Genomic DNA, 23,368 nt, shown 5'->3' on the forward strand with positions numbered 1-23,368 from the left:
GTTGGTTATCCATGAGAGTGACAGTGGCACAGAAGATGACTGATGGTCTCTTCTCATTTGCACTTAGCGCACACCGGTCAGTCCGCCATTCCAATACGATAGTTGTAGGGGTTAGTGGATGCTACTTCTACCCACAGCCGACACAGCAGTATTGCACTACGTCGTGAAATGTTTGCTGGTAATTTCAGTTTCAGTGATGGGTCGAGGCTGTATAAACGACGGTTAGAGTTCTGCAGTGTATGCCAGCCACTGAACGTGATGGTACGAGCGAGTCTGGGAAGCTCTCTTGCAGCGTCGACTCTGGATAAAAGTATAAGAAGTGTCGGTGCTCCAGCCTGGGCACGTCGGGCAGCGTCATCGGCGAGGTGATTACCAACGATGCCAAAATATCCCCGCAGCCACTGAAAGATTATATTATGTCCTCGTTCAGAAGCGCAACGGAAAATTTCGTTGATTTGGGACACCAGCTGTTCGTAATTACCCTGTCGTAAATCTCGCAAGCTTTGGAGGGCTGATTTCGAATCGCAAAGTATTGCCCATTTGCTAGGCAGTTATATTTCAATGTATTCGACAGCAGCGCGAAGAGGGGCCAGTTCGGCGCCTGTAGATGTCGTTACGTGTGAAGTAAGGACCGACTTCATGACGATCGATTGAGATGGTATAACAATGGCACCCGTCGAACTTTCCGAGACCGAACCGTCCGTGTAAACACGGATCGGGTTAGCGTACGAACAATGCAAACGTGCCAATGCGATCTGCTTGAGAGCCATGGTGGTCAGACAAGCTTTCTTCACAATTCCAGGAACAGCAAGGTATACAGGAGTCTTTTTCAAGCACCACAGAGGGCGTGGCGTTCTTGTAGCGGGCGAGTATTTCAATGACAAAAGTCCTGGTTAGCCGCAACTCATCTGGAAAACGCTGTTTTGGGTCTTCTAATTCTCAGGCTAGCGAGCGAGATGGTGGTCAGGGACTCTGCATATATGGCGAACATGCGCCCGGAATGCATCGAAAGCTATATAAGTCGTTATTGGGTGGTCTCTCGCGATGGCAATTGTTGCTACGGTTGAAACACGTCAAGGTAGCTCCATACATTTTTGAAGCAATTGGTCCTGAATGCTCTGTAGGACACGGGTGTTAGTTTCGTTAGCATTGGACAGCACTGGTGTGCTATATCGAAAGTATCCCAGGAAGAGCGCCCTGTATAATTGAAGCATAGATGTCACTTGAAGCCTCTCCTTCAAGTATGAGATGTAGGGGCTCCATGAAATGACTCTGTGAATAATAACGTATAGGAATCGGTGAGATTTTGCATATGAAATTCTTTGGTGGTCAATAGAAATGGGGTACAAGGTCATGGGCTTTTGTGTAAACGCAACTAACACGCACTTATCGGTCGAAATGCTGAGGCCTTGAGCACGCAGCTACGACGATGTTAGGGTCACTGCTTTTTGGAGCCGTGCAAGCACCTGGGGACGTGTCACTGCCGAGGCCCATATGCATATGTCGTCAGCATATATGGAAAGGTTGACTGTATGTGGTAGAACGTCGGCAAGTCCAGGAATTGCAAGGTTAATTGAACAAAATGGGGCTAAGAACTCCGCCCTGCGGGACGCCACAGCAAATGTAAGGGTCAGTGGTCCGGCCATTCGCACTTTGCACAAACAAGGATCTTTTAATAGATAGCTCCGAATCCACCGACACATTCGTCCACCAATTCCATTATATTTTAGGGCATCAAGGATGGCTTCATGCGTTACATCACCATAGACGCCTTTCACATCAAGGAAAAGTGCAACAGATATACGTTTGAAGTATTTTTCTTGTTAGACAGACGTCACGAGGTTGATGACGTTGTCAAAAGAGGAGCGGCCTCTTTTAAACCTAGCCATGGCCTCGGGGTACACTGTAGAATAATTTACACCCTCAAAAGTGAAAAAGGGTGTAAATGTGTCTAAACTCGCACCCTTAGGGTGTGATTTATATAACTGCCACCCTAAGGGTGTGAGTTATGAACACATTTACAGCCTTTTTCACTTTTAAGGGTGTAAATTATCTTACGCAGTATACGCTGTGGCGCTCAAGATGAAGAATGGTTCTCTAGGCGTGTGAGAACCATTCTTTCCAAGACCTTACCAACACAGCTGGACAACGCGGTGGGTCGGTAGGATGCTATAGGTCAAGTGACGACTTTCTAGGCTTCAGGAGTGGTATCAAGCGGATGGTCGAGGTCGACTTCTGGAATATTACAATCATTCATGGAATGATGGCGTCGTTGCTGAGTAGAAATCCTATAACTAGCCGTCCAAGTTATGCGGCCGCATTCAAGATATTCAACCTTAAAATCAGCTACGAAATATACGGGCGTTGCAGTAAACTGTTTCCTAAAAGCGCGCCTCTAACAGTTCGGGATGATCCTAATTAGAACGCCGAGACATTTTCCAGCATATTTTGGGAACGGATATCTATAAAGTGGTGCTAATTTTGGGATTTCTGCTAAGAAGGCAAGGCTTCACTACTCTTCGGTTTCAATTTCGCAATTACTACATGTACCCTAAAGTTAATAGTTTAAAAGTCGATTCGTATGTTATTCGCAAGCTCTGCCGAAATTCAAACTCCAATTCAGGTAGATGCACAGTGTGTAAGCCGTATACGCAGCCATCTCGCGAGGACGGAGGCGCTTAATGATGTTCGTCGAGGAAAGGCTGATGGCAGATGCACGCACAGCAAGCTACTACACGTATGAAGCAACATTTAGCGTTTCTGCACCTCATGTGTCGCAGTGGCGCATACCCATTCTGGAGGATTGGCCAAGAACAGGCACACCCCCAGTGGCACATACCGACTGGCTAAATCAGCGAAAATAAAGTAAATCCAAGAATTCGTGAAATGCAATTCACCATTCTATTAACAGGTCAGTGTGCTTTAGAGATGCCTGTAAGCCGAAATTATATGTTCTGGTTTCATGTAGGAAGTCTCTTTTTTTTTTTCTTTTACGCAGAGCAAAGGTGCACATAGTTGGTAAGCATACATTTGTTTTATGCCATTTCTCTGGTACTCTGATTCGGCGCACATATAACCTTTGTATATAAATATCCACAAATGCGTACGCTGAGATAGCGACCGACCCAATAGCAACCCGGCAGGCGTGCCAAACCAGGGAACGTATATATGCAAAGAAAGCGTCGCTTTAAATAACTGACCAGATTGTCCAAACGTTGGCTTCCACTTTTACTTTGTTCTGCTCATCGTCTTCAATTTCCATCTCCCGCCTTCCCCGCGTTCGACCAGATTGACAGATTGAAGTCATCCGGTCCCAGGTCAAGCTATAGCGTGTGCCAAACTATAGTGGCAAAGAGGTACCACTAGAGGTTTGCCCAACTGGTCCCGCATCAGTTTCGTTAACGGCCAAGTAATCACATTGATGACGTTAATTAGGCCCAGCGTAGCCCCTGCTATAGAATCAGATGACTCCATTTGATCCCAGCTGAAACCTGTTTTAATTCCAACAGGCCTTGAAAACAATGTTTCGTTTAGTAGCGAAGTCTATAACTCCGAATGGATCCTGTCCGGAATCGCCGCCTTTCACCACAACATGCAAACCTATGACATCACTTTACAAGGTACGTAAAATATACGATACGAAGAAGGCCACGGAACAAACTGCTGGCGTCGAACTTACTTTTAATTCGAAAGCATAATATGCCCCATTAGCCGAATGATGGTAGCGAAAATTGCCGACTGCAAAGCCTCATCAAATAATTCTTGAACTGACGTCCACTTCTCAGGGAGGTTCCTGCAAACGAAGTAAATTAATGTTATTGAAAAGAGCATTGGGTAGATTGCAGTCTAGTTGCGAATCGAACCCGGTGGCGAAACGAGCACGCTTCCCCGACGCCACGGTAGCTGCGCTGTTCTGGTTGACTAAATGTGTGCCGAGTGCGTGCGTCGTTGGGCACGTGACGGCGCAGCCAATGGGTTGGAGGTGGCCCCACGTCATGAGTACATAAAGCACTACTGTCCAATTAAATGCCACTGAGCGGTCCTTCGATGTGTGAACTCCTCGCCGGCAAGCGAGCGCGTTGAGACGCTTGGCGCTTTTGCATTTGGTCTTACCGAAGCGCAATTGAAACACAGGCGAGAACTTCCTCGGACAAGGAACGCGGAGAAAAAATAAATAAATATTCACCAAAGCAACTATAATGCTTTCGCATTCCCACGCGTAAGCAGCCTGAAGTGTCTCTGCCAATTCTTTTTTCTCTGTCTCCGTCCTCCCTTTTTTCTCCCTCTCTCTTGTTTGTACGTAGGTATTTTGCAACATGAAATGCCAAGAGTCCCAGCAGTGTACCCGCCTGTGGTGTTGCATCCAATATTCATTCATTCATTCATTCATTCATTCATTCATTTAGTAATACCCCTAAATGGGCCCTAGGCTGAGGGTATTACATGGGGGGGTCAGAATTCATGCAACCTATCACATATATTCACAAAATTATACAATCAGTAACACAGATAACATAAAAGCGTAAACAGAGAACGTATACTAAAAATCTTTGTTGCAAGGTCCTAGGAGCGATTTGCAATACATAAACAAAAGGCAATGTGTTTAGGCCTTCGAGATACATTCATCAAAATAATTCAGTGAAGAAAACCTCGAATTGTAATTGGCCTATAGTAATGGCGAGGCAACCGGTTAAGGGGTTTCGGCTTCATACCAGTGTCTGCTTGTCAACAGCCTGGCAAGACCGCTGAATTGTACGGCACGTGCCGCATTCTTTCCTTATTTTTACAAGCCGGGATGCTGCTCCGAACACCGAACTCTCCCCGCATTCGACCGCTATCAAAGTGGCGGACTGTTGCACCAACGTCCGCTGCAGTATTAAAGTGACGAGCAACACTCTCTTAACTATTCATTTGTCACCATATATGGCGACTGCGGCAAGCTTCTGTGGGATATTGTGACATATTGTTACGCGTAGAAAACTATTTGCAAGATGTATTTACAAATAGGGAATGTTCGCAGAGACTGACGAGACACCAGTCAGACTGTGTCGGCCTTTCGTCGTCTTCGGGACCGTCGTCGTTCTCTTCTTCGCCTCACCATAACACGATCTCCGGCGGAAAAAGCAACGTCCCGGTGCGTCAAACGGGGCTGTCAGAAAGGGCGCTGTAAGGTTCTAGCCGTGCGACCTGAGCGACGTTAGGTAAGGTTGTGCCAGATGACATGGTAGAGCTGACGTAGACTATATCATAGTGACATCAGTCACTTGACGTAGGACGAGATAAGGGCCCGTGTCATAATATTGTCACATTTGCTACGTCACACCCACCACCACATTCGTTTGGCCCCTCCGAATCTCATGCGCAGAACCCACTAGCTACATGGTCAGTTATATTAGAAGTGGTGCATATATAAATTGTACAAAGCCGTTTACTTTGAGCCAAAATGTTACCCCTCGAAGCACATGGTCAAAGTCTTACGGGCTGGCGCACTGACTGCTCGCAATGTTCAAACAGTGTATAGCGGAAGGTATCCATATAAGAACCGCAGAATAATTCACCCAAAGCAAGGTTCTTTCATTCAACGCGTGCCAAACTATGGCGATCTAGGCGTATTTAAAACGACCGCTCGCTGCCGTATTCGTTATAGATTCCCGGCCACCCGAGAGATGGCGCTGCAGCCGCGTCGACTTGCGGGCGCCGTTCGTTCATGTTTAGACGATCTGACGCTAGACTATCCGAAGCCAGCCAAATCCAGCAGCGTTTCATCAAAATGGCGGCGCCCGTGAGTAAAAGCGGCGGAGTGCTCGTGCAATACGTGGTAGTTAGAAGCGATCTGCTCACGGAACTCTCCTGGCCCTTCGGTGCTGTAATAGCGCAGGCGTGTCATGCTTGCACCGCGGCCCTGCACCTCTTTGGAAACGACCCGAACACCATCGCTTATACGGAAAACCTGGACGGCATGCACAAGGTGGTACTGGCGGCCCCGACCGACTCCAAGCTGCTCGCTCTATCTCAAGCGCTGCAGGCAGCCAGCATAGATCACAAACTGTGGACCGAGCAGCCAGAGAACATCCCCACCTGTCTCGCGACCAAACCGTATGCCAAAGCCGATGTTCAGAGTTTTTTCAAGGACTTTAAGCTGTTCAAGTAGCGACAAGTGTCCTGTTACGTCGCAACGGTGCTGACAAACACCCGCCAGCCGGCCTGTGATATGTCGAGCCTGAAATATTTTTCAATACAGGGGCAGTTTGCTGTGTGTACAACAACAGTGCATAGTTTTCTTATTGTGCCTGCGTCAGCACGAGTATCTCTAAACTGACGCAGAGCTTTTTGCCAATTATTGCTACCTACGGTGCATGTCAAATTACGGAGACATTTCTGTCTTGCCCGGTTAATATTTAACCGCTAATGAACGGAAATTGCTTTTAAGATTGTCTAGTTTTATTGCCTATTGTGAAAAATTTGAGGGGAAAAATAAGATAGAGGAACATTGGAGCCGTGCACAGGTAAAATTTACAAGAACCGAGGCTAAACGGTATTTTGGAAGATCGCAAGCATTCTTTCTTTTTTCTTTTTTTCATTTTCACGCTTAAGTGAGATAAAACGTGGCACAAGCGTTCAAGGAAATGAGAGGAACAAATGTCATTCGCAGTGTTCCGTTTCCACGAACCCGCACCAGTCAACAACGAGGCGGCATAGGGCGTGTGTTGTTCAAAGAAAAGGTGGAGAGGAGGACGTGCAGTCTGGGATGGGCGTGGACCACGGCTACGCGTCCGAAAGGGCACCCGGCCACTGGCGCCGCGGGGTCAGGGTGCGTGCGCCTGCGTCCGCTCGCTGTCGCTCGCGCCCGACGCCGGCGCAATCGATACGCTGCCGACGACCCCGGGTGCGGCAGGCAATGCTCTTTTCCCGGTCGCTGGCATTTAGAGGTGATCGGTGCGCTGCCCTTTCTGCTGTGCTGACCTGCCGAGTCGTCGCGCTAGTCTTGCTTTGCGCATGCTCACGCCATGCCGTGTATTTCTTACTTATTGCCAAATAATATTGCCATGCCATATTGCCATGCACAAGCTTTATATGGTTTTGGGAAGGGAAGGCGGGTGGACTTTAGCAGGCACCTCAACGGCAAGCCGACGGGCACTGTTTCTGACGTTGGCTATTTAACCAGTTTCCATTACTTGCTGAGGGTGCCGACACGATTCAATAAAGAGTTTTAGAATTGGGGGCCCAATAGTTTGGGGCCCCAAAGAGCTTTGCGGGTGTCTGCGTTGGGGCACACAGGAGTGATGTTTTAGAATAGGGCTTTGCGTTTGGGGATAACGTCTTGCGCTGACAGCACCACTACAGCGTCAAAGAAATGCTATTAGAAATAATTAAATAAAATATACCATTCTACGATAAGAATAGTAATTTTGTCTGTCGTGTTTTATCGTTTAATTACAATTTCGATAATTTAGACGTTATTCTATTAGCAGCAAGCAATCAGTTGCGCTTAGTTTTCAGTAACCAGCCTTACCTGCCTTCACCAGCGAAGCTAACCGTGTTAGGCCTACGAGCCATAATATGTACAATTGAATTCGAAATCAGTGGCGTCTAATGAATCAATCTTCATAACACACGCTAGTTGAGAGAAAGCGATTGCCGCAGTCACTTAGCTCGCGAACTTCACGCGTTACCAAGAATCGAACCCAGTTTGGTGCTAGGTTAGAGCCTTCGCTTCGATTAGGGGCTCCCAACAACCGAAGGAAGCAAGTAGACGTAGCGGTCTGCGCATGCGCAGTACTGTCGCCCCTAGTTCTTGCGTACGCAAGCCGCTTGCGTCCCCTAAACTAAACCTCTGTACTCTCTATTATGTCTGTCGACGTTTCTTTATTATCCGTTTTCTTCCTTCTTCTTTTCTTTTTCTTTCTTTTTTTCTTTTTAATTGGAAGAGAGGAATGCGATCTGCTGCTTCCGTTCGCGCTGCCATCACGTCCGTCAAAACCCCCGTGATTTGGACTCCCTCCCCATCCTTCTCTCGTGAGTACTTGGTTCGCCATTCGCAAAGCCAGGCAGGACCGTAGCGGCGGTTGCTTGATGGCTTGGACGCACTTTTGGCCAGACGAGAAGGCTGGTGTCACGGTTGCCGGACGATTTTCGGCGTGGCGAATTTTCTCCGAGTCGACGCACCGCTTTCCCTCTTTCCGCCGTGCCCGCGCGCAGTCTCCTGGTGAAGTTCGTCGAGCGCGAAGCTGGCTGGCAAGGCGCCCCGCAGCAGGAAGCCGCGCGCGGTCGGGTGGAAGAGCGAAGAAAGCTTCTCCATCTCTTCACGAGCAGCAGACTACGAGGGTGGCGGCGGGAGATCAAGTGACGAAGGGAGCACGTCGTCTGCGAAGCGTGCTTCCATACCGTTTACAGTGGCTGTACTTCTAGCCCGCTGGCTGTGCGCCCGTGCCGCCGGTGTGTGCACGTTTTCGCCTCGCCGCCGGTGTTTTGCTTCCGTCTTTCGCGAAACATTTGTTTACTTTCGTCGGATTGCCAGTTTGGGTGTCTCTAGGGTCTCTACGTCTGGAAAAAATTACGCGCAGAATCTCCTGTGGGAGTTATTTAAATGATGCGTAAGCATTTCCTACTAATCACCTGCTGTTTCGTCGTCGTATGCTGCTGTGTTTGGTATAACTGCGAGAAACACCGCGAAAGAATCGTGAAACGGAGGAGTGCGGTTGCAACACCGAAATGTTAACCAAGACCAGCCAGCATGAGACGACGAAAAAGCGGCGAGTAGTATCAACGTTCACCTGACCAGACCTGTGAGAATTTTATTCATCTATCCCCCAACATTTACGCCTTATCCGTTTGGTATGGGTACCAGGACAAATGGGACTGACTTTAAACTAGTAAGCAGGCTCACTAGCGGTGGCATCTCTTAAAAGCCTTGTACTGAGGATCCTAAAACCTACGGCTTACGTCATGGCTGCAAGATATTTAAAAAAAATTGTTCAATATGAACATGCCAAGGCTGGTGTATTAAATAACACCAGTTTTCAGCACATTAGATTCCCTTGCCACAGGAGGTGGTGTTCAAGGAAAAAATGTGAAGTTTCATTCACGAGAATGCGTTGCCGAATACCAATGTTTAATTTTTATTCACACAGGCCTGGTTTGACACGTTCCCTCAATTTGTTTATTGCAACGAACCTGAAACTATGGAACATTTCTTTTTGAGTGTCCTAGGTTCGACGTGCACAGAAAACGACTTCGAGAAGGTCCCCTTCGCCAACTTGTATGGTCATTACTCTTCCTATGATACTGTCACTGCAATAGGAACGTATGAGATTCCATATTTAATTTTGTTAGTGAAACAAAGAGACTGCCATGTTAATTTGATCGCCTTACTTGCCTCAATATGAACACAAAAATATTAACTTCATATTTTAAAATAGTATAGCCTTAATATCATTCTTAAATTGCAATATTTTGGGAAAACGCGGGGAAGGTAGGAGATGGAAATTCAAGAGGATGAGCAAAACGAGAAGAAGGTAAAAGGGGAACGTTCTGACTAGTGAACTTGTCACTTTGAAAAAGACAAGTCCACTTGTCGAAACATTGGCTCCCGCTTTTATCTTGTTCTCGTTTTGCTTAGTTATATTTAGGTATTCTTCGCTCTTTACCTACTGGCACCCGTTTTATGGCTGATCTCCCGCAGTGGGTTGAGTCATATACTTAGACAACAAACCTGCAGACCTGTGTCGCGCATTTGCATCATTCGCGTCGTTGCCGGTGAGTGCCTTCATCTCTGCTCACCTCGCTTGCACTAAGGAAATAAAGGTGTCGATGCAGATCTATCTCCATCAGAAACACTAGACAGATTCTCTGGTACTGGAGTAATTGATGTTTATTGATGCAATCGAGTGGTAGACAATAAGAGAGTGCCAATAAAATCGGTGATTGGAACATTCGCAGGAACTTCCTGCCCGTCAGAACTATAGGTGTGGCCCCTTGTGTTCAAAGTTGAACCTCTGTCATCGCGCCCGTTACAATGTCGTAATTGCTGGCGATACGGCCACAGTAGTGCAGGGTGTAAGTCAAGTTAGCGTTGTTGCACATGTGGGGAAGTGCACGCCCAAAGTGATTGTAGTGCCCAAGATGAGCGATGCTAGCTCTGTGGTGGAAGTCACCCAGCCGATTATTCTAACTGCTCTGTTAGGGCTCAAGAATGACAGGTAGTTGAAATAATTAACAGACGCGTTGCTCTACGAAGGAGGCGATAAACATTGTGAAATAAAGGGCGCTTGGCTATGCGGGGCTTACAGATAGACAAACGCTTACCTCGGACGTATCGCGTACTGCAACTATACAGGCCGCTGTGGAGAAGGCAGTTACAAAAGGTATGGAACGGCTGGCAATGAGCCTTGGGGAATGTGCATCACAGGCCTTCTCTAGTCATTTATCTCAGTAGATGCAAGCTACCTGTCTAAGTCCTGCAACAACCCAAACAGATAGTCCTAAGCAACCAACTAGTGATCGAACCTCAGGTACCAATCCTTCCAATGATGGTACCGAACCTTCGACTTCCTCTTCCGTGGGACCTGTTTTGGCAAGCTCGTCGACAAAGATTTGGAAATGACAGAAGTGGAACAAAACGCTCGAGCGTATAAAAGAACAATGTCATCACTCAATGAAGATTCCGCCTCCGGTACTCTCTCAAAAGCTATAGTCCAATGCTATACCAAAAGAAAGCATTCTACAGAAGGCAGTTTCGGCTGCGGCACTTTCTAAACCATAGTGTCGCTGGAAGTGCTTCAGTGGAACTGTCGCTTTCTATATTCTGCTTCAGTAGAGTTATCTTGTCTAACTACTCAACTTAAACCTGATCAATTTCTTTTACAAGAAACGTCGTTAAATTCTGCAAAATAATTTTAAATAAAGCTTTAGAGATCATTTCATCTAGACTTCTACTGGAGGTGGCGAATTAATTACATTTATATCTCAAATTTACCAGAAGGCCAAAATTTAAGCTTTCAACTACTGCGTGTGAAATCCTAGCGATAGTGCTGAATCTACGTGGATGTTGCCCCTTTACCATTGTAAAAGCATATTTTGCTTTTTGGCGCACAGGACACACGCCACTGGATAGGGTTCTTAATTCTTGTGGACGGGACATTCTACTGTCATGCGACTTCAATTCTCACAATATATCACGGAGCTTAAGAACACATTTGTGCGGCACCCCATCATGGAACTCGTCGTTGGACAATGAGCTAACGTGTGTAAACTCCGGAACTATTATGTTTATGCGGGGTCGATCTTACTCTGCAATAGATTTTACATTCTGTGGCCCGAGTCTTTCCGTATCTTCTTGGTCGATTGTATAGTGTATGCGACAAGCAGCGATCATCTTTCAGTAGTTTTTGAAGTAGCACGACCTGTAGCATTTATGAGTGATCAAGTGCGAACTTTCATTAATTACAATATCTTTAAACAATGCTTACGAAGTGTTCTCATCTATGTCTGATGCGTGCACGGAGCAAAAAACCACGAAACCAAAAATCCACGAAAAACCGCTTTGGAAACTTCTCGTGAAAAGTCTGAATTTGAGATTCGACTGAATAAAAGTACCTCATACAGCGCTTGGTGGAATGAAGAATGCGCTCGTGATTACAGAAAGAGAAAAGCCACTTGGAAAAAAATATTACATACTTAGAGTCCCAAGAATTGGAACAATTATAAATTTTTCCGAGACGCCTTTAAATATACAGTCTCAAAAGCCAAAGACGAATACGACTGCAAGCACTTTGATTTCCTACCCAACAATCAAAATAAACGTGCGTTCAGTTTTCTCCGTAGTAGAAAGGTTCTTCCGCGTCCAGTCAATATTGACTCTATAGTCTTAAGCAGTGATGAAATGAACCAATCACTAGAAGAAATCGCGACTTGATTAGACATTAGATTTTCTATAGTTCTGGAAAATTGTTGTAGCTTACGAAGTGCATCAGATGATTTTACAGAAGTTACTGTTAGAATTGGCTGAAAGCGCGGATTCCAGATTCATCTCCCCGCGCAAATTGGGTAACCTCCGCCGTGATCAAATATTTATTTAAGGAATCTCCCGATGACCTTTTAGCTGTTATAAATCACTCAATTAGGTTTCCATGGATTCCGTCTGCGTGCGGAAATTGCTAAGATAATCCCAATTCTTAAAAATTATGGGAAAGGATACACAATAGATAACACTAGACCAGTCGCGCTAACCTCAAGTTTAGTGATATTAATTTTAAAAATCCTATATGTCTGATTAACTTTGTAAAGAACAAAGACTTGCTTAGTCCCTGCTAAATTGGATTCCGACTGGCATGTTCAATCTGGAATGTTTACGTGGACTTAGAAAGTAGAATAAAATTGGCACGGCGTCAGAGGCAGATAGGTGCTATTGTGACAGTAAGACATTTCCAAAGCCAACGATAGTGTAGAATACGTAATTTATTGGATATATTACAAAATCTAGAGTTTTCAAATTATCTTGTAAATTGGATGTGTGAATTTGTAATTGAGAGGGAATTTTACTGCTCTATGAGGCTTTCGAAATTTCGAGTATACATAAACAATTACGTGGTGTACCGCAAGGAGCTGTCACTCCGCCATTATTATATAACGTTCTGATGAGTTCCGTTCTTCGGCATCAAGATGTACAAACATGTGTATATGCAGACGATATTGCTTTCTTTGCATCAGACAGTGATATTCACTCCCTCTTTTATCGACTACCGAACTACCTCTGCGCCGTAGTAACCTGGTTAAACAAGATTCCCCTATCACTTAACGTTAGAAAGTGCTGGATACTAGTTTTTCCTCTTAATAATCCCGTTAAAATATCGCTATGCTACCGCTTCGAGACTATACCTCGAGTGGGGTCGGTGAAGTATTTGGGTGTAGTCTATGACGGTTCCCTCAGCTCGCTTGGCCATATTGACCATACGGTTAAAAAAGTAGTGATAGCAGTTGGCATGCTACGTAAGCTATGTAACAGTCGGTCGGGGATGCGGAGAGGCCCACTTCTAATGATATATATAATGTATGTGCGGCTCATTTTAGAATTTGGATGTGTACTATTTTCTGGCGCGCCAGCTTCTAAATTAAGCCCCTTGTTCTGATTAGCGAGAAGCCCTGCGATTGTGCTGTGGATTACAGAAATTTGTGGCTAATAACGTCTTACATCAAGAAGTCAGGTTGCCCTCAATATTGTGCAGATTTCGTTTGCTGACGGTGAAAGCATTCGTAAATATGTATGAATCCTCTGCTAGAAGATTGGAAAACATATTCATTTCTTCGCCTGCACTATTCTTCGGAGTACACTGGCCTCAGTTTTATACACCGCAGGTGGTCTTGGTACAAACACTAATTAATTCCTTAAATGTACGTATCTGGGAGGTGCCATCTATTTGGAATGTGCGAGAGAGTCTACAAATCATCCATGATGACATCTACCCAAACAACGAAAAAGTTATCTCTCATAATATATTAAATGGACAATTACAAGACCATTTATTGAGCTTAGCTATAAATATAGTCACTGCGACAGACGCCTCACAGTGTGGAGAAAAATCTTACATTGGCATTTTCGCTCCTCAATCATTCCTCCTCCTCAATCGACTGGTCATTCTCAATCAGAGCTCCGGACTACTTATCCGTATTTCTGGCTGAAGTTCTAGCGGCAGTGTTAGCCTTATGCAAACTAAGTTCATCAATATTGACGGTAGTCATAATAACGGATTCTTTATCTTTATGTTCATCGCTCACAATAAATGGTAGGACTAACCTTATACGTACATCTCGTTTTCTAGTGCCTGCCCAGATAAATTTAATTACTAGATTACTTTGAGTGCCTAGACATAAAGGATTATTCCTGAGTGAAATGGCTGACAGTCTCGCGAGAGCGGCCCTCAATCGCTTTGTACTATCATGACTTCCTACATCCGCTTACCTAACTACTACTAGATTCAGGAGATACGCAATTGCTCAAGACTTCTTGAAGCTATAGCTAATTTTTCATATTATCGACACCTCATATTCCTTTGGCATAAAAATTCCTTTCGCACCAGAAAAATTGAAGTAACTTTAGCCGATTACGTTGTCGAACACCAGCACTCAACTTTTATCGTCACAGGGCTGGTCTGGCGCTTTCCCCGCTGTGCCCAATCTGTGGAGAAGATGAGGCTATAGATAATATTTCTTATTCTGCCGCCGTTTTTCTTCTTTAAGAAAAACATTTCAGAATGAACATTAAGACAACTTGGTTTAAACTTTTCCATTCTGAATATTCCTTATCTAGGAGCCTCCTCTCTTGGAAACTACCACAGGGATGTTTGCTCAGCCGTAGAGGAATTCAGTTGTTTCACGCCGATTCTCTTAAATGCTTCATACGTTATTTTTATTCATTTTAGTATTAACTTTTAGTATTAACTTTTCTTTTAGTAGGTCTTAGTGGTAGCAGCATCTTCCTAGTACCATTTAAATCTGGGCCAATCCTGCGCGGTTGGTATGCGCCATCGTAGAAGGAAATCCAAATCCAATGTTCACTCATGTTATATAATGGTACGTTTGGATGATGCCGCTGCTTCGTGGAAGATGAGCACTGGTCGATACATGGTGTAGTACGTCACGTAACTGAACAGTGTCACGTTTGGTAGACCTCGTACGTAGACGTGGTCGATGACGCTGCCTCCTCTCGATGCGAACCATTATCAACTGCGATCAACCGTACTTTGGAGGCGGCTGCCTATGGCGCGGCCGTGCGGGCCCTATATTGAAGTTCATCTTCCATGGGGACAGAGTTCACCGAGTGCTGATAGCTTCGAGAGCCCTGTGTTCGCACTACTTAGTCCGGATTGAAGCGAGAGGCAGCACCAAGGTCGATTCGCTCGCTGCTGCGGGCCCTATTTTGAAAGCGATTGTCTTACGTGACGAACGGACGGGTTTCCTCGTTGGGCATGCATAGAAATGGTTACGCATCTAAAACGCGAGGAACCACGACACTTCTCCGCCGTCTCCCTCTGCGTCGGCTGTGCTGTTTTCTGTGCGGCTCTTCCAACCGTCGCTGCCCTCCCTGCAAGCGGCGTAGCTCAGCTTCCCAGTCATGCACCGCTCTCCTACACGCGCCTCTCATTTTCCGAGGTTCTCCGCGAATTCTCGAGGGACTACAGCTAGAACTGAGAAAATATGATGAAGCTACTTACTTTGGCCGTGATCCCGATGCTGCGAACGTTGCTGAAAGTTTTTCCGGCATCCACGTGCGGCGCGTATCATGAGCTCGTAGGACGCGTTTCGCGTAAGGATGAGGTCGCGCTGATGTACTACGTACGTGAGGACTAATACGCATGTTTTCTCTAGCAATGGCCTACACTATCAATCATTTGCTCGCATCATCACGTCTATGAAAGCAGTAAGGAAGCGGGAGTACTTTGCGTCGAACTGCTCGCCGACTGCCTGTGTGCGCAAGGAAATGGCAAACACCTTGTATATATATATATATATATATATATATATATATATATATATATATATATATATATATATATATATATATATATATAGGATGCGGTTTAGCCTGCCGTTGATTGCACAGGATAGTGAGCCGCCTATTTTCTCACGGCGTCCGTATTCTTCCGAACAGTAACCGGTAAGAAGCACGGAAGAAACACACTGAACACGAACCGACAGTCATTGTCACCTGTATGAGCACCGCAGAATTAACGAAGCAGTATATAGGTGTAATGTCATCTATAGAACGTCGGCGTGCTCAAGCAACGTCACGCTACATTACAGCACAAAGCAGTCAGATTGTACAAGGAGAGCGTTTCAGACCATGTGTACGTATGCGCACACCACGTCCGTTCACAATGTGCAATGTTGACGTGTGGTCTCATGGCGAATGCCACAGGCCGAACAGGAAGACCTTTAGAAGTGTTCTCGCTAAGGCTCGCGCACGCTGGTCTCGGCGTTTACCTACGATGCTGGGCCAAAGCCTGTGTAGGTGGCGTCGGCTGGGCAAGCCCTCCCAAGGACTTTTTGAACACCTAAAACTCCTTCTGTTCGTGCAGTGGAGTTCACCGTTAAATATGTCTTACCAAATCGCGCATGTATAACTTGGTTTTCGATTAACTGACTAGACTGTGCATCAACACTGTGGGATACGAGAATGCCAGAAGTGAGCGCTTCTCATCGTTGCGCAGCGCATCCATTTACTGTCGCCGCTCTTGCTGGCTGCTGAGTGCATTACACACACGACCCACGCACAGATCCACGCACATCAAAAGTGATTGATCGCACAGCAGCGATGCATATTCAACGGGCTGGGAATGGGTCGTCGCTCACGGGGGGTTGCTCTGAATAATATTCTCTCGCAGTGGCCACGCAGCGCTCGGGGTTCCGAGAGTTTCCGGCTTAGGCCTCCGCTCTTCCGTGATCGTTTTCTGCGGCGATACCTGTGCTCTCGCGCTGTCAGTTTCCGAGACGTCGTGCAGGAGTGCGCTGGAAGGAGCGCATGCGAGTGCGTCACATTTGGTATAGCGCCCACAACATTGACAGATAGCTCCTACGTGCATACATTCCGCAGCAGCAAACCTCATCTCATTGACATTCTGGCAGAGAAAAAAAAAGGCCTCTTTCATCGACCTAACGCTACTTGCCAAGGTGCAGTTGCGTTAACCTCTCTGTTTCGTAACCTGATCGCAGATATATGTGTTGCACGGATAATTATCTCGGGCGTGGCATCCCCTGTCAAAGCAACATCGTTCCTGTCTGCCGCTCCCCCCTCCCCCTAGCCGTCCGTAATATAAGATACCCGTCCCCGCCGCGCGAGCGTTCGTCTGCTTATCCGAATGTAATACCGGTGCTCTCGACAGGTGACTCGATCCATTTCAGAGATGGTGACTTGTCGTTGATGAATGTAAGGATGGCTATGAAAGGGGGAACGAAATTATGGGCGGAAAGAGCGGTAAAAAGACAGCACGTTGAAACGCGGAAGAAATATATCTCGAAATCGTAAAGATTCGCGCTTGTTGGTACGGTATGTTTGGTATTGAGCAGCGCAACATTTGATGGAGACGAAATACTCATCTCGTCTCCCTCTTAAGTTACCCTGCTCAATGCCAAATGTGCCAGAATTGCATATCAGTCAGTAAACAATAAGATATATTCCTTTCGTTTTATCGTGCGCGTTGTCCGAGGCGGGCGGGCAGAGTCCGAGACGGGCGTATCCGTACGGTGTATTCATGACTTCCCTTCTGGATCAGCCTCTCCCAAAAGTCACGCGAGCGATCTTGAAGCGGCGCAATCGCCTACACGCGAAACAAGCAGGAGGAGACGATCGTGGGAACATGCATGCCGCCGAAATCGCGTGATGCTGGCACATCATCCGTTTGGCAGTTCCGTTACTCCCAGGGAGTGCGTGCACTTCCCTCTCGCCCTCTCTCGGCGCGATTTCATACTGCGGCGAGCAACCGCGCCGATCGGAGGCTTTCGTATACGGCGCCGAACACCTCGGACGGAAAGGCGCTCACTTGTAAAAAATCGGTGGCACCCCGTTCCGCCCTTGGCCAGCTCAGGCGAGGCAATGTGGGATGAGCGGCGGAATTTTACAGCTCGTACACACTGTCAAGCACGTGCACGCAAACATAGACACGTATGCGAGTTTATTACACGCACACAAAGGTATTCTTGCGCAAGTTGTTGAGCAAGAACGCGGTAGAGTTCGCTACAGTTCGAGCGCGGTAGAGTTATGGCTACACTCCTGGCGCTTTAGCTTATCAAATTCTGATTTTTCGAAAATCACGGGGTTTTACGTCCAAAATATACGATCTGACTGTTGGAGGCACGGTAGTTTGTTTTTAGGTAAGCTTCATTTTTGTAAACAAGCGCAGACGCAAGAGATAAAAAATATAACTTTTGTTATATATTTTTGGTCTTGCCGCTTCAGTTCGTGGCAGCAATAATCAGCGCCTTAGGCAGTTTTCCTGCCCGGCGACAAAAAGCTCAGCCAGCTAAGGACCAATAGAATCCCGCGCGCCTGCCAGAACCAGCAGGTGCATGATAGTGTGATCTGTACGACGTTATGGCCTGGAGGAGGTCTATAGCCTCCTCAGACCAAACATAATCATAGTGGCACACCTCTTTAAAGTGAGTCCTTACTGCCAACCGGTCTGTTGCGATTCTGAAAAAAAAAAACTTATTTTCTTCATCAGATTGCACGGGGACATGCTCGCATCGGCACCTCTATATATGTGGATAGAGAGTCCATTGCTCCAGTTCATTCAGATAAACGCGTCTATTGTGTTCCTGAAAACATAGATACAGGTTCAACACACAAATGGCAGTTCCTCGCCTTTACTTTTCATCTTGAATTGCCGCGACATCTAGTTGCATTTGTATTGTACAATAGATTGGTTTTTAATTGTCGACGACGATGCATGCAGTACTAGTACGTTTCACAGAAAGTAACAATTTCCTCGAGAACCAGGGGCAACAAAATTATTACATGCTTGACATATGGTGTTGCCTCCCTCTATAGCGTTGTGTTAGACCAGAATATTTTAGCTGATCATTCCTTCTTTAACTTGAAAAATGAAAAAGAAAGTTGTTGCCCACGCGGGTGAGCACAGGGTCTGAAGAGGATAGAATGAGCAGGTGTGCACGTTTACCTTACCTTCGATTACTGCGATTTCGGCGTTCGACAGCCGACAAGACGTCCGCCACTCATTTCGCGGCCGGAAAAAGAGTGCAATAGATGGGGCGAACGACGAGAAGATAAGGCGCAAGGCGCCGTGTTTCTGCTGTTACGTTTCGCCTACGACGCGCGGTAAAGCCGGCGAGGATGCAACAGACGCCAGGGCTTCGTTCAAAGCGGCAGACATTTTGGCCCGTTCGGCGCCGCCGCTACGCCTCCCTGCCAAGCGCGTCCAGGCATGTCCCAATGCCACGTGTCTTCATGTGCGTGTGTGAGTGTATGTGCATGTTGGTGCCCACGCTTGTCGAAGCGCGGCAGCCGGGGAGAGGAGCTCCCAACAACTGTGAAGCGAGGGGGTCTGACAGGCGCCGACACGACGTATGCGCCACCTTCTCTTCCCATTGTGCCCGAACGGCGCCGGCACGACGGCTGCGCCACCTTATCCCATTGTGCCCGAGCGGCACAGTCACGTGCTCGTCTATAGAGGGGTTCCTTCTTGCCCTCAACTGCGAGAGTATAAAAGCAGCTGCCCCCGGACGCCAAGAAGGGGCTCCGATTTCTTCTGTTGAGTAAAGTGCACTCCCGTCTCTCTACTTCGGTCAACCTGACCGCCAACTCTTTGCGATGTTAGAATAAACAAGTTGTTTTGTTGTTACCAGTCGACTCATGCTTTGCCGGGACCTTCGGATGCTTCCAGTTGTACCCCAGGCCGCCAGGCCAACGCTACCCTTGGGGCTTGCGACCCAGGTGCAACAACGGGCGTCAGCGCCGAGTTCCCAACAACTCGCGCCAGCGGTGCGATTACAACACTGCACGTGCGTCGCGCACGTTTTCCTTGAGCAGAAAGAAAGGGCGCATACACAGGACGCACGCGGAAGGGACAGCCAACGGCGCTAACAACCAAATGTTTATTCTTTCGAGCAGCATAAGGCAGAGTATCCACTCGAAAAAAGAAAGCAAAGAATTAAATGCAGGAAAGAGAGAAAACAAGCATGCGGCGAAGTGATGAGACGGAAGCACTCCGACAGGAATTATACCTCTCGCGGAAGAAGTGCCATCTCCTTGGGAAGGAGCGTCATTGCCCGCCCATTCCTTACGTCCTGTACATTGCGCTGTTTTCTAGTCAAGTCATGAAGCAACCAGCCCAAATGCGTGCGCGTCATCAGTCCACGTTTTGCTGCCTCAGCGTGAATAACCAGCTCGGTTATTCGAACTCTTCTCACGCTATAGGCTGTTCACAATCTAACCGAACGCGTCTATAGCTACGCTGCTGCGCTCCTTTGCAAAATGCCGAAGATGCGAGAGCCGCACCAGATGGGGGCCGCGGGTGCGTCGCTGCACGCCACTCCGCGAACCTCTGGAGCGTGGAACCGGACGGGGCCAAGACCAGGTGCAATGCGGACGGCGACCGGAATTTCGGGGAGGCAACCACGAGCGCTTCCCCGCCGCCTTGCGTATACGCGCGCCGAGGGCAGCAGCAGCTGTTCTCGTGGGTTTCGAACCGTGACGCTCGACGCGCCAGCGGTCCTTCGCAGTCTCTTAGCGCGGTGAGTCTCTGCGTGGTGGCTGACTTTCGGCTGCACGCGGCTCGCCGCGAGAGGGCCCCGTGTCACACGAGAGAGGTGAACCCCGCGACATCAGGCGAGAAATATTCGCTGTCGCGGTTTCGTTCTGTAATAGCCAAAGCCAGCGCCGGCCGCCCCTGTTTTTCACTTCGACTCTGACTTACGCTCTCCCGGGGTCTCGCCCTCCGCGGCAAGGATGCTCAAGTAACTACTCTCGCAAGCCGCCTGGTCGACGGCGCGCAACCAAAACCATGTCGACCGAGTGCAGGGCGCCCCTTGCTCGCTTGGAGCTTTACGTAAGCACACCCGTGCGTGATCTCATACGCACGAGGGAGACTGGCCACACTGGAGGTAATAACGAGTACACACACAAAAAAAAATGAATAAATAATAATAATAATAATAATAACAATGGCAGAAAGGTTGAGGAACACAAGATCAGCGAAAATTTTCATTACAAAATTTTGAAGTACACAGTCGGGCACCCCTTGCAGTGTCACATTCCGGACGTATACGCTTCAATGAACTTAGGCAGATCAGCTATAATTAAAATTAAATTATGGGGTTTTACGTCCCAAAATCACTTTCTGATTATGAGGCACGCCGTAGTGGAGGACTCCAGAAATTTCGACCACCTGGGGTTCTTTAACGTGCAACTAAATCTAAGTACACGGGTGTTTTCGCATTTTGCTTCGATCATGCAGCTATAATGGACCTATGCCTGGTACCAAACTGACACTCACCAAGCGACAACAGATTTGATGTCGATAAATTTAAGCCGAGATTGTTAGTTGGAAATACATTCTACGGAGGAGGAGAAGCAGTGGCAAGAAAAGAAGAATGGATAGTTTCTGGTACGTTAAAAAAAGAACGGAGGTTAAGTACAGAGAAACCAAATCGGTGAAGGTAAAAATTTTGATGCAGAACTCTACAGCGGAATCTTGATAATACCACGTCGCTGCTTGGGTTCCACAGAAATTGCAAGTGTTTGAAATAATCAGACGAATTATCAGGAATGACAATGCAATGCACTTTAAAAATAAAAGGCGTTTAAATATAGAGCTTGCAATAAACGTGTGCCACTGCTATGTCTTCTTCTTTTTCCTTCCTGGGTACCATGGCTGTATTCATGGGCCCTAAATGACAATTTACATTTTCCGCAAGTGGCCCAGCTCGCTGTTCAGTCGTAAGCTTTGCGGTCTCTCAACACCAGACGTTACTGGAACCATGCTGTTTACTTAGCAGCACCGAGTTCATTTGAAAAAAAAAAGAAGAACAGTATAGAGCTGGACCCATTTCTGGGCCATGCAGATGTAATCTATATCACAGACGGAAGAGGTGCGTTCCGTTAATTGCGGTTAATTTGAACGAATAAGCTTCGAGTGTTCAACATATAAATCCACCTAAACGAGGACAGCCCATCGAGCGAGTGAATCTGGCCTTGACGCACAGTCGGCAAGCGTGGAACTTCCTCGGCGTTTCCATTGAACCAGTGGGCAACGTTGCTCGTAAAGTTCCGGTGCGCTGCCAGAGCGCAAGCGCGGCTCTCGGTGCGTCCATTGACGACCCTATCCTCAGATGGCGGGCACGTGTCTCCGCAGTTCGCGCGTCGCCGTCGGGGCCCCGTTCCACGTGAACGAGTGGCCTTCTCGGTGGGCTTTTCCAGCTGGCGGAGCTCAGCCCACCCGCACTGCGGCAGCTGCCGCAAAGACGTGCCTGCTGAAACCCAAGCACAAGGCATGCTGCTGTATCCTGCCGCGGAGGCGCGCCAAGAAGACGGAGAGCGCTGGCTAGGTGCGAACACTCGCAGTGAGAAGCCGCTGAAGGGGGGGACCCGTCCACCGCAGTCTCCACGAAGCGCGCGTAATTCACGGAGGTAACACGTGACCTGGCCCTGTCGCACGCACGCAAGCATTGCACTTCCGTGGCTGAAAGCGCGCGCACCTTTGCGCTCGACGACCATCGTCGCACTCTCCTACTATTTTTGGTAACAGGGTGTCGCGTGCCATGAAAGTTGAATCGGTCCAGTTGGCAGGAGAACCGGCGGTCGCTGGGCAGGTCGGTGGGCAGGAGAACCGGCGGTCGCAGTGCGCGCGCGTGGCGCAAGCCCGCCACGCGCGCTCGGGCGTTGCAACCATTCTGTGCGATTACGACGTGGGCATTTTGCGTTCTATGTGAATGCGCCATGCGCTTAAATCTCCATGCTGGCTCGCAAAGTGCGCCGCGGGCTGATGCGACGGCGCAGAATATGCGCATTCTGTTTTGTGCCGTGTCGTATAAATTGCGCATCTCGTGAAGCTGCCGGTGGTCGCCCTCTGCATCTTGAACGCCCGATTCGCATATAATTAACAAAATTTATACACATTTAAGCGCGGGGTTCAGTTTCTTGCTGAGTGCTATAAAGTTTGCCTCTGACAGCCGGCAGCACCGCATAATGCGGCATCGAACAACGCCGCTATATATTAACTCAGATCCTGTTAACATCAACGGGCAAGGCTCGTACACTCGTCTCCAGAGCCTTTTTCCCGGCTGTAATAGCTAGAATAGTTAGGCGCAGTTAGCATTCGCAGCATCATGCGTGATTGCTTTCTTCTGTCTTTCTTTTTCCGTTAAGTGAACATTCCGTAACTTTCGAAAACCTCTACAGCATAATCTCAGTAAACGGAAATCGCCTAAATGGAATCGCCGATTAAACACAACAGCCTCTAAATTGGTTGATCTTGTATCTGGATAATGCAAAAGAAAGAAGGCTTTCGTTATTCGGAATCAAAATTTACATAACTCTGTGTAAGTGGAACCACAGAAGCAAGCTCTAAAGGATTTTGTCAGCAAAAGCCATTTACTGATTTTAAATGCTAAGCATTTCTATGCCTACCCAACGAGGAATCCCATCCGCCCGTCTGTCAGGTAAGACGAATCGCTATAAAAAAATGAATGTATAAAATAACAGTATAAATTGGAAAGGAAAAACTTTGGCGGTGAGTTTCGAACCTACGCTCAGGAGCAGAGTGTCTTGTCCTCTGGACTAAACAACCACGCTTGCATTGTGAATGTATATGAACCACATGAACGTCTTGTACCGGCGGTACAAAAAAAATGGCAATGA

General features: G+C 47.4%; 2 protein-coding genes across 3 annotated transcripts in view; one reads left to right on the plus strand and one right to left on the minus strand.

Moving 5' to 3' along the window:
* Positions 1 to 23,368, minus strand: part of LOC142583106 (uncharacterized) — a 295,623-nt gene that overhangs the window by 27,454 nt on the left and 244,801 nt on the right. The gene's annotated exons all lie outside the window — the stretch shown is intronic.
* Positions 5,738 to 6,268, plus strand: LOC142583118 (putative peptidyl-tRNA hydrolase PTRHD1). The gene has a single exon (XM_075693451.1). The coding sequence runs from the start codon at positions 5,771 to 5,773 to the stop codon at positions 6,149 to 6,151; it is 381 nt and encodes a 126-aa protein (XP_075549566.1). The 5' UTR covers positions 5,738 to 5,770; the 3' UTR covers positions 6,152 to 6,268.

Source organism: Dermacentor variabilis, chromosome 1, assembly GCF_050947875.1.
Source record: "Dermacentor variabilis isolate Ectoservices chromosome 1, ASM5094787v1, whole genome shotgun sequence".
In the NCBI taxonomy this organism is placed as follows: domain Eukaryota; kingdom Metazoa; phylum Arthropoda; class Arachnida; order Ixodida; family Ixodidae; genus Dermacentor; species Dermacentor variabilis.

What these genes read in the sequence shown, in the direction of transcription:
- LOC142583118 (XM_075693451.1), top strand. Translation starts at nt 5,771, where the DNA reads ATGGCGGCGCCCGTGAGTAAAAGCGGCGGAGTGCTCGTGCAATACGTG.